Source organism: Lycium ferocissimum, chromosome 7 (genome assembly GCF_029784015.1).
Source record: "Lycium ferocissimum isolate CSIRO_LF1 chromosome 7, AGI_CSIRO_Lferr_CH_V1, whole genome shotgun sequence".
NCBI lineage: Eukaryota > Viridiplantae > Streptophyta > Magnoliopsida > Solanales > Solanaceae > Lycium > Lycium ferocissimum.
The window spans coordinates 19,961,290-19,973,569 of record NC_081348.1 but is presented as its reverse complement, the minus strand read 5'-3'; the positions used below and the strand labels follow the sequence as shown (position 1 = coordinate 19,973,569).

The 12,280-nt window shown below is 37.2% G+C and overlaps 1 protein-coding gene across 1 annotated transcript; it reads left to right on the top strand.

Moving 5' to 3' along the window:
* The first annotated feature begins 1,713 nt into the window (after positions 1-1,713).
* On the top strand, positions 1,714-3,645 carry LOC132062584 (inactive protein RESTRICTED TEV MOVEMENT 2-like). The gene is made up of 2 exons (XM_059455124.1): positions 1,714-1,969; positions 2,597-3,645. The coding sequence occupies exons 1-2, from the start codon at positions 1,813-1,815 to the stop codon at positions 3,535-3,537; spliced, it is 1,098 nt and encodes a 365-aa protein (XP_059311107.1). The 5' UTR covers positions 1,714-1,812; the 3' UTR covers positions 3,538-3,645.
* Positions 3,646-12,280: the final 8,635 nt, after the last annotated feature.

The window sequence follows — 12,280 nt, the reverse complement described above, 5'->3', positions numbered from 1 at the left end:
GTTAGCTACCACTTATTTTGTTCTATTTTCTTTTTCAATTGCTTATGTGAACATTTTAATTATCCAACTTTGTTCTCAAAAAAAAAAAAAAATCAATCAATCAGTCGTTCGTTTTGTAACATTCTCGGAATGCCCTTGTTGTTCTCCACTTGTGGGATTACGTACACTGGGTATGTTGTTGTTCTTGTCATTTGATCTCACCGTAAGAGTTTTCTAGCAATGAAATTTATCAAGAATAACTTGCGAAATCAAATGGACCATAAATTTTTAGGCCGGTGTGTAGTGATGATGTTAAAAAAATTTCGTTGCACTCATTCATCGGAATTTGTTTTATACTCATCAACATCTGAACAACCTTACCAACATTTCTAGCTCCGCCACTGATACGCGCAACATGCGTATTTAGAAACTAGCTAGTATATGCGCGTGTGTGAACCTGCACACACACAGAACCTTTGGTGATGAAGATATGCTGTTAGTATGCTACTAGCTAGTTTAGGTGCGTAACAAGAACAGATTTCATTGAGCATTTAAAATGAATATTAAATGAGAATCATCAATCATCAATCTTCAATCGGATTTTACTCCAATTGTTGCCTTTTTTCAACTCAAAATAATCATTATTTCTGCATAATATGCACCATTCCGGAGCTATATGTGTCAAGAGTTCTTAAGTACATGAAACAAATATTAAAGCGAGTCAACCACTCCATAATTGTTCAAATGAATTTTGAGTAACAAGATACAGTTGCAATATTATAAGACCCAGTTCACTAGCATATTTAATTCATGGTGCATGCTATAAATTAATTGAAAGGGGAAAAATATCGATGAGGGAGATGAAGTTAATTGAACCATTTTTAAAAAGATCTCATAGATGCAAGCACGCTTTTTGGTGAACCTCTTATTCATTTTTTGAGGTTATTTATACAAAAATGCTTACAATTAGTTGGTATAATACACATATATACAAGAATTTAAATTTTATATACTATCAGTATAAATAATTTTTTACACTGTGACGTCATTCGAAGGATATTTATAGGTAAACCTCCTTAAAATATGAGATTTAAAACTTAGGTTACCTGCTACATCAGGTTGACTAAGTAATATATACTGACCATGTACGTTACTCCTATATGAGCTCATAAAATCTTATTCATGAAAGTTGTTGGAATTTGACGTTAAGATCGAATTGACTTGAAAAACGATAATTACCGGAAACTATGTGTTGCAAAAGAATTTTTTTCATCTTAAAGAACATTAGATAAGTATTGCAAATATGAACTAGAGCAAACAAAAAGTCATAGTAGAAGTGGAAGCGTTCCTGCTATTTTTATTTTGTTTTTACTATATTGTTAAAAATAGTTTTATATTGTACTTTTACGGAATTACATGGAGGCACTAACGTATACTCTCTTTTCTCTGATTCATCTTTTCTTACTTCACATGGTATGTTAACTATACAAACGATTTTGTCAATAAAATAAATGATGAGCTCATAAATTTAGTGCTGGCAAAATGGATAAATAATTAGGTATCCGATTGCTTTACCTTACCTTGGTCCAATTGAAGAAACCTCAAAGGCGCACAAACACAAATTTGAAGCAATGAAATTGGGATAGTTTCATCATTAAGAAAACCAAACAAAACCAAAACTTGCAATTCTCAAAGTCTTTGACGCAAACACACATATAAAATGGAACGTATTGTAATTCAACAAAACATTCATCAAAGCTTTCAAAAACATTGCCAAGACGGAAGAAAAAAACAAGAAGGTTTAATAAAAAAAGTTACACTTCTATTTGTTAAATGGCAATGAGACCAAGAGGTGGTGGAGTTGGACGACCGAATAATCGCCCTAATCGGGCGCCACGAGCAGCAGTTCAGCCAGTTTATGAAGATTTTAGGCCTGTTTATGAGCGGCATCAAGAGCAAGAGGCTGAAAAGCTACTTATTTATCTTCCTGGTAATGTTAATTCATGAATACTTGCTATGAATATTGAGTGTCTTATTTTTATATTGAAGTTATTAGACATATGTCATGCATTCATTTGTTCAGTGTATCGACAAGTTATAACTGTTTTTTACCTTTTTGGTATATAGAATTTTATTACCAAGTAGGAACTTATGTACAACAATTCAATGAAAAAACTAATAGTTGGACATTCTCCCAACAACAAACTCAGTAGACATCAACTAACAGCAAGTACCTACCCCTTACTAAGGATATAAACTGAGATTCCCTAACTTCCCTGCTACCCTTGGTAACTCTACTACCCCTACAGAATAAATCTTAAATCAATAGTTTGAACAATTTGATCAACTCTGTTTCCCCTGAAATTCTCTTTGGTTCCTTTCTAGTCTCCCACAGTGACTTTCTCTTACATAACTGTTTCTTTACCTTTTTATGAGCAAGAACTAAAAGTAAATGATCATAGTCCTAAATGTCATTATAAAACTATTGCAAAACTCAGATTATTTGTCTTCGTGGAAACAGAAAAAGATTAAAAAATTCATTATCATACAGTACTACCTACATAATGCATTGTATCTAAATAGAATAGATCTTTAAATTGCCTTGATTTGCCTGCAGGATTCATGAAAGAGAACATTAGAGTAAGTACAGAAGGCAAGAACGCAATGAGGGTGCGTGGAGAACGCTTTGTAGGAGGCAACAAATGGCATCGCTTCCGAGAAGATTATCAAGCACCTTATGACTGTAACATGAGAGGTATCCATGCCAAATTTGAGAATGGAGTCCTCATTATCACTATGCCTTGGAAATTACCCGAGCAATTATTAGATGAACCCACAAAACAACTCCCTCTATCAACTCCACCACCCCCTCAGAAGGATGATAATGTTCCTCCCAAAACTACTTATCCAACTATTGAAACCCCAAGAAAACCAACCCCTTTAAGACCCACAGCCCAACTGCCAAAGCCTCAAAATGTTGACAATCATCAAGATTCTGAAGGAGTAAAGGAAAAGCAAAAAGATGAGAAGAAAATCTTGGACGGCCAATTAGGGAGTGCTGAATCATCAAAGACTGAAAAGGGTGATTACGAAACAGATTTTCCAGCTCTTAGAACAACCCCATTGGGAAGAACTAGTGGTGAGAAGGAAAAAATAAAAGATGAGAAGAAAATCTTGGAAGGTCTGGTAGGGAGTATAGAGCCAAAGATTCAAAATAAAGAAGAAAACTTGAATCAGAACAGAATGCAATTGGTCAAAAGTGACAAGGAAGTTGAAAAGAAGGAGAGCTATGACATAGGAGGACAGAAGGTTGCTGAAAAGAGTAAAGAATTAATAGGAGAGTTTCAAGAAAAGGTTGAGCAGAAAGGATCAATAGAAAAGGAAAGTACAAGTAATGCTGTTGGTACCTCTTCTTACCCTGGTGGTGAATTCAGCATTGGAAACTTGAAGAAAAGCCTTCTACAGCTTAATGAAGAGAGACAACTGCTTGTTAATGCTGGAGGTGCTGTGCTGGTGATTATGGCACTGGGGGCTTATGTTTACAACTCCATCGGATAAGGGAGAGCTGAGTAAATATCAACACTTCAATTATGTAAAAATGTACAGATTTACTTTGAATGTGATGTTTTTAATTTGTAAATAAAAGTAAATGGTGTTGACAAGTGGGTATGTGAAATGTAGGAACAAATAGTTCTTTCAAGTCTAAGTCAAATGTGCTCCACAACCCATTTACAGATGGATCCACTAGTTTGTTTACACTTAAGTCACAGCTACAACTGTCATGATTTGCTACTGAAACCTAATGAACATGTATACCAAGCTACCACTGCCATCTGACATGGTCTGCTTGTGGATAAATGTAGCCAATTCCAAGAAACTAATGTCATCTTCACTGTTGATCTCTTGAAATAACTGCTAAACCAATTTCATCTGCCCACAGGCAATTAACAGGTAGATCAATGTTGTACCCAGTTTAATGAATCAGTTTGTTAATGGGATCATAGAATTTAGATAGATCACTATTCACTGCTCCAATTACGTTTAGTGCAGATATTCTTGAGCTTATGAGGAGTACTATATTTGCAATTACTCCCCTCCTATAATATGGTTGAGACTTGAGACTCTGCAGAAGTAAAAAAAAGTTAGCAGATTAAAATCCAAACATGCATGACCAGAATTCAGATGATGAACACTGCTACACTGCAAGTACTCCGTGGATATTCATAAAACATTTAGTACCATCGTCCCACGAAAAAATGTTATAGCTTAACAAAACACAATTTAAGTGGACGAGCAAATCATTTTACCACATTTCTTTTAATGATCATTTCCAAGTAAATCTAGATAATACAGCAATTCAACTCTAAGGAATAATAAGGCTGTGAATATAAAGGGGAGAAAATGAAAGAGCTGTAACATCATAACGACCGTAATTGATGCATCTAACAATGGCAGGGACATTCATAAGAGGAAAACTTAATAAATATTCTGTGTCAATGAACAATATAAAGTCGAGGCATGGCTGTATATGCTCTGGGACAATAATTAACTTGCTGCTTAAAGTTAATGGAGAACAGTAATAAACTTGCCTTATACATGTAACGATCAAAATTGAGATGCCAAGAATGCTACTTTAAGTTTCTCAGACTCTGTAAATCTTTAAGCTTCCATCAATCCTTTGAACTTTTGAGCATCTTGCACAAATCCACCAGCTACAAGTGAATCTAAAATCTTCTCAAATTCTTCTAGTCCCCACTGCTCTTTCTTGGCCTCCAAAACCACTAGAGCTTGATGAGCTTTTTTCTCAACACCAGCTCTTGCATTCATGTTTTGCAATCTAACCATGTAGCTGAGTTAGCATATACTTAAGAACAATTTAAATTCAGAGTCTCCACAACATTTGGTGAAAGATTTATCTATAGACAAAAAGTTATAATTCCACTTTCTTTTTATAAGCCACTTGACTAATTAATCTAACTTCATCTTTAAGTTCCTCGCAGGATGAAAGGGAAACAAACAAGACATTATATACTTTTTATCTTAAGATTATTATTTGTCCGACATATGAAGATAACACTAGTCTACTTTTTTATCTGGAAGAACTAAAAAGGTTAGAAGGAACCTAATCTGATTATAAATTACAACAACAACAACAACAACATGCCTATATTTATTTATGTTATTAGTGATATGAAATGATGAAAAGTGTGTTGTACAAATGGTGTCAAATAATGAACCAACACAACAACTTCTAAATTTTCCGATAACACCTCAACTGCCTCTTTATTCAACCTCAAAAGTGTGTTGTACATTGCTCATCTCTTTTTTATATTGGATTTACAAATTTCCTTTTGATCTTTTTTATCTCTTTACTTTTTTTTTTATCTTAAGATTATTATTTGTCCACATTGCTTTTTGTTCAGTCATTGATAGAGATATTCCTCAAATTATGATGAGTTGTCACATGAGCAAGTAACTAGTGGGAAATTGAATGGGCGATTGGTACTCCATCAGGTACGATGTTGTCAAGAAGATAAAGAGGATGCTTGCCAACATTATTTTTGGAGTTTTAAGTCGTAAATATAAACGGGCAATTTGCGCCTTAGCTGGGGGTGGTCTTTAAATTTTCTTTTTACCCTTCAGCGCATCCACGTTCTCGCTTTTAAAAATAGCCTATTTACATGGCACGCATTGATAGAGATATTCCTTTATGATGAGTTGTTAAGCGTAACTGAAATTTGCGTACGGACATAAATGTTTGCCAACATTATTTTGGAGTACTTCGCCGCCCAAATTTTACCCGCCCGTATTCGCAAAATTCTGCCTCATTGGCAAAGTCTGCCTTGTGAATTTTTTATTTTTATTTTTTTTACTGAGCTGGGGTTCTAACCCATAACCTCGGGGTGTTAGGCGAGGGGTAAAACTTAAAGACCACCAATTTGAAGGGCAAAAATTAAAGACCGCCCCAAATGAAGGCCAATCGGCGCAAAAAAAGAATATAAAAAATGCCATGGATTTTTAAAAAAACAGTCTCTATCAAATTTTTGTTTTTTTAAGTTGGGAATATTCTTATCTAAATATTATTTCCGAATGAAAAAATAATTAAATTATACTCCCTCTGTCCCAATTTAAGTGTCTTAATTTGATTGAACACAGAGTTTAAGAAATAAAGACAGATTTTTTAATGGGAAAATTTCAGAAATATACAAGTTGGTCACTTACATTGCAAAAAAAATAGCCCACAACTTACATTACAAAAAATATCCCAAAATATACAAACATATAAACCCATTTACAAACATATACAAATATATACTGACACTTATACCAACATATACAAACATATACAAAGGCAGAGAGAGCGAGAGAGAGAAAAGTTTGGGTCATCTTTTGTAAGAATTAAAAAAATGGGTCAATTTTGGGAATTGTTGCCCCAATTAACATAGGGAAAATTACATAGGGTACCTACTTAAGACTCTTTATTACAAAATATATAGATAGTTTTCCTTATTTACAAAACATGACGGATTTTTATATATATATATATTTTTTTTAAATAATTTTTTTTCTTTTTTTGCTCAAAGGCTTAAAAAATTACCTCAAATTTTTGTGTATGAAAAATTTATGAAATGTGTATGTGTGAGTGAAATTTTTAATATAATTTTCATACACAAAATTGTGAGCGAAAACTTTAAGCCTTGAATATTGTATGAAAGTTGTTACAATATTATTGTAGTTGTATTAATTTTTCAGAAACCTAATATGAACTTTATATATAAAAAATGTGAATGAAATTCTAAGTCTTGAGCGATATATACACATTTCATACCATTCTCATATATAAAATTTTGAGTGTAATGTTTAAGCCTTGATCGAGTTATACACATTTTATACGTTTTTCATACATAAAATTTGAGCAAATTTTTAAACCTTGAGCAAGATATACACATTTCATACACAAAAATTTGAGTGAATATTTTAAGTCTTGAATGTTGTATCAAAGTTGTATACAATGTTGTTGTAGTTGTATTAATTTTACAGAAATCTAACATGAACTTTATACACGAAAATGTGTGCGAAATTTTAAGACTTGAGCGAGATACAAATTTCATACGTTTTCATACACACAATTTTGAGCAGATTTTTTAAGCCTTGAACGAGATATACACATTTCATACATTTTTCATACCGTTTTCATACATTAAATTTTGAGCTAACTTTTTAAGCCTTGAGCAAGATATACACATTTCATACAACTTTCATATATAATTTTTGAGCCAAAAAAATATATTTTAAAAAAAATTAAAATAAAAAAATAATTTTAATTTTTTTTTTTAAAGCATGTTTTGTAAAGGGTTTGTAATGTTATGTTTTGTAAATATAAAACTATCATCACGTTTCGTAAATATTTCTCCTTAAGATATATATATATACGTAGTTGTCCCCTTAACATACAGCGTAATTTTCTCTTTTTTAATTTTCTGGTCTTAAATTAAAGATGCATTTAATCCTTTAAATCTTGTGTTTTTAAACTTGCCATGTAAATGTTGGAATTCAAAAACTTCCTAAATATAGAAAGAGACTTTTTTGGGACAAACCAAAAAGGAAAGTAAAACACTATAATTGAGACGCATGGAATAATTAATTTTAAGCATGTGGCCTATTTTCAAATTTTAGTGGTACAAATGGTTATTTTTAAATGGAATTTTTACTTGGTGTAACTTCTTCTAAGAGGTAATTATTGATAATAACATCTTTTTAATTTATTTATATTCAATAGCTATAGTAATTTTGTAAATTACCTTTCGTAGCTACACCAAAATACATAAAGTTGGAGTGGCTGAAGTGGTCATTGGTCGAGGCTCTCACCCTGCCCTCCTAGGTTCGAACCCGACTATCAACATTTCTTTTCTTACATATTTTCTCTAGCTTATGTATTTCGTCATATGTATTTGGACCGAGTGTCTTGTATCTGAATGTATATGTCTTCATATACAAGATACAAGGCAAGAAGCTCAAATACATATTGGATACAAGACATATGACATACATTCAAATAAAGTTCAAATACACGTGATACATGAGAAGAAGCTAGGAAAAATATGTAAGAAAAGTAATGTTGATGGTTAGGTTCGAACCTAGGCGGGTAAGGGGAGAGTCTCGCCCAAATACACGCGAATACACAAAATACACGCAAAATATACAGTTTTTGCTTAAAAGTAAGCTACGAATTATAATTTGAAAAATGATAGCTACTAATGGTAAGATCCTCATAAAAGATAATTATAGGCAGAGTTTGCCTTTTTAAATTCCCTACCCCCACGCCCCCACGCCACCCCTCCCATCCCCATTCAATTAGCAAAAGGAGCCCGTGACCATGGCCGGCCCAGTTAGCGGATCTGTCCATTTCCCCTCCCTTTTTTTTCGGGTCCGGAACAAAAATGATGCAAAAAAAAAAAAATTTAACCAAAATACCCCAACAAAAAAAAATGTTACCAATATACCTTTAGCGCAGTATTTTACTGCGCTAAATCACTTAACTGTAACGGTTCCGTTAAGTGCTTTAGCGCAGTAAAATACTGCGCTAAAGGGACTTTTCTCGTGTGCCTATAGCGCAGTATTTTACTGCGCTATAGCGGTGCCATTTTCCAAATCCAGCCTATTTACACTCCTTTTTACGTAGTTTAGCCGTATATTAATCATGCTTTGAGACTCCGGAACTTCAATATTTTATATAGAACCCTACTTATATTTGTACAATTAATAAGATAGGCTCAATACATAAAGAATACGCAATACTTTGGATTGTCGTTTTAGTGGTTGAAAAGTGCTCGAAGTCCTTTTTTGTTTGAAGACTTGTAGTCATTAGCTTTACGTTATTTATCTTTTAGGTTTCGTCTATTTTTAAATTAATGCTTAACTTTATTTTGAACGTGCTCGCTTTTTTTTTTTTTTTTTTTTATCAATTTAGGTGTGAAACTATAAATAATAATAAAAACTAAGATAATATGTATAAATATACAAAAAATATATATATATTTACGATAAATTGTACAACACTAATGTATATACACTATCGAGGATGGGTCCCACATGTAGTATGGCCGAGACTATCCCTAGGCCTAAGGCTCATGCCATCCCCACCGCCCTCGCCATCGTCTCCATCGTCCTTCTTCCTCTTAATAACCTAGACGCCAAGTCATGATCATCTCCCCTCTTCCCCAGCCCGTGCGCCCTTGACTAGAACGTGCTTCTTCGGGATCCGTTCCCGCCGGCACGCTCGAACCTCGGCCGAGCTAGGTTCCGGAGACTCAACCACTTCCTCGTCCGGAGTCGCTACCCTCGTGCGCCGAAGGATGAACCTAAAAAGTATATAATAATTAGTATCATTTCTTATTTATATTGAATACATTAACGTTATTTATTTAATCAAACCGTGTGTCAACGGCGCCCGAGTAGGCTCCCGAGACTCGGTCCGTAGGCCCTCACGGGGGTGGTGATGAATATGAGGTGTCTCCGGACGAGATGTTGTTCGAAGTCCAAGTAAAGGTTATAAAAATTAAATAAATATTTACCTTATATTGAATAAAAGTAGTTTTAAGTAAAAAACTTACATGCGCCTCAGTTATCTCATGAGAAGACACCTCTGCCTCGACAGTCTTGCAATGCTCCCCGAGTGGGTCGCTCTGACATACGGCGTCGAATCCTAAAATATCAAAATAACGAAATAATAAGTAACATACATATTTAAAATAAGTACTTTAAATAATAAAATATATATATTAAATATTGACCTTATGTTGAATAAAAAGAAATTGTAATAAAAAAGCTTACTCCGTGGCTCGGGTCATACGGGAAGACACCGCCGGCTCGACGTACCCATGAGAAAACGCCCGAGCGGGTGGCTCGGTGGACCACGGTGCCGAATCCTAAAATATAAAATAATAATGAGTAACATATATATATATATATATATATATATATATATATATATATATATATATATATATATATATATATATTTAAATAAATAATTTAAATGAACAAATAAGCATTTTAAATACTAACCGGGATCAAAAACTCATCGAAGTCAAGAATCCCGGGTCCCTCTAAATTCCTCAAGGTGGCCGCTCATCGCCTAATGAAGCGCGTAACGCCGCCCAATCAACGTTATCCGCTCCTCCATGTATGCATTCTTTCGGGGCTCCTGGCCGTGATGACGACCCGGTATCTCCCCGAAGCAAAGAGCGCGCGTAAAACGTAGCGAGTCCCAAGTTGCCACCGGCACCGGAACGGGCCGGCGATGGACTAGACCGTGAACGCCCTCCGGAATGGGATAGGCCTCATCCGCCTCATCTACCGATGGTGTCCTCCACCACCAGGTCCTCTGGCAGCACCACCGCGGCCTCTACGCTCACGGCGTCCCTTGCGCAAGACGGCGTCCTCGCCAGCACGGCCGCCTCCTCCGGAGCACCCGGTCCTCCTCCCGGCGCCGCCCGATAGTCGACCTCCGAATAGGCTCCTCCCCGCGCCTAATCCGGCCGCCCGTCACGGATACCATCCTCTCGCTATCCGTACCATCTCCGCCGCAAGCCCCGCAAGCCCGGGGTAAGGCATATGCTCTAACCCCAACATGCGTAAACGCTGTACGGCCACCAGCTGCATTTGTGTTCAACAGAAAAAAAAAAGTTATTTTTTAAAACGTAACATTCAATGCGATTAAATAAATCTAAATACGATAAACTTACCAATGCCTCGTACGCTTGCCCCGGCGAGTGCCGAGTATCTACATCCCTGTGGGGACGCAGCCGGGTTGCCGATCAATCGGCGTGTGATCGATGATACCGCCGCGTCGTAATGCCGAATGGGAGTCAAATGGCCGACGACAAACTTAAAGTGTCCAACCTCCGTTCTCCCAACGCGGGAGCCGAACATCACGAAAACGTAAAATCATCATCGACGGCGGCTCGATCGTCCCGCCGGCAGTGTCGGAGCTCGCGACGGACGTGAGGGGCATACTCCGTGTGTGCCCAAATCGTCGTAAGACACGCCGGCATGTGCTCCTCTACGATGTCCAGGTGTATCAATGGACACCGCGACATCCAAACCCCCGACTCGCCCTACGAAGGCCGGCAAACCATCTAATATAGCAACAAGGCGTCCATATATAAATAGCCGCATAACATATACATACAAATCGTTGATCGCCGAGCGAAAAGACGTTTAATTAAATTATTAATGTAAATTTAAATTGTTTTACCGCATCGTCCGCATGTGATCAAGCCGGTCCCGAATGGTAGAATACGTGGCGCATATCCATATCCCGATCAAAACCCGCCGTCCACCTCCTCGCATAAGGCATGTCAATGTCGAGGTGATGCCTAGGTATCGCTGAAAAGGCGATCCCTCCCATGCCCATACCGTACAATATTAGAAAATACGATTTTTAAGTCGTCTTTTCAAGAGTTTTTTTGTCTACATTAGGAAGGCATACTTAAAATATTACCCGGAGAATGGGAAAAAAATCCACACACACACGTGGACAACTCAATAGACGCTCGGCACGGACATCCGTAAAGATACGCCAAAACAACCCCCCCCCCCCAAGCCGTAGTCTCCCGTGCGGTCCAGATGCTCCAAGAACCAAATAACGTAAGTCGACAAAGGCACCCGATGAATTCGGGAACAAGATGCTCCCGAATATAATAAGCAGACACAAACGGGCATGACGATCAACAACGTCTCGCGGGGTGCCGTCATCAACCGGATCAAGACCCTCCAAAAAAGTAGTGCACTAATCCGAACCTCGACTGCCCGACATCCGGCCCGGGCAACAAAAAGGGTGGGCGAGCCTAGTCAACTCGTCGCCCATGTCGACCGTAGAGGAGGCTCGTACCGAGTGTATAATGGCTCTCCATCTACTCGCCGGTCAAATAGGACCTCCACATCCCGAAGTGTAATCGTGGCCTCACCCGGTCTGCGAAGATGGAAGGTATGTGTCTACGCCTCCACCGCCTCAACCATGGTGTTACGAGCGCCCAATCATACCGTACTCGACCAACGGACACGCAACGGTAGATGCCGCCCCGAAACAATATCTCCAAGACGCGAGGCGTGGGGGGGTGCTCGCGTAAAAGAGCCCAAGCTCTCCATAAGATCGCCTACGGGGCGGATTCATGATTGTCTAGTAGATATCCCTATAGTACCGAGGGGCCCATAGCATAAGTCTGATCTATGATTGTCTTGTAAAGACAATGCCTGTCAATCCACCACGTGAGCGAGGGTCCGGAAGGGTGAGATC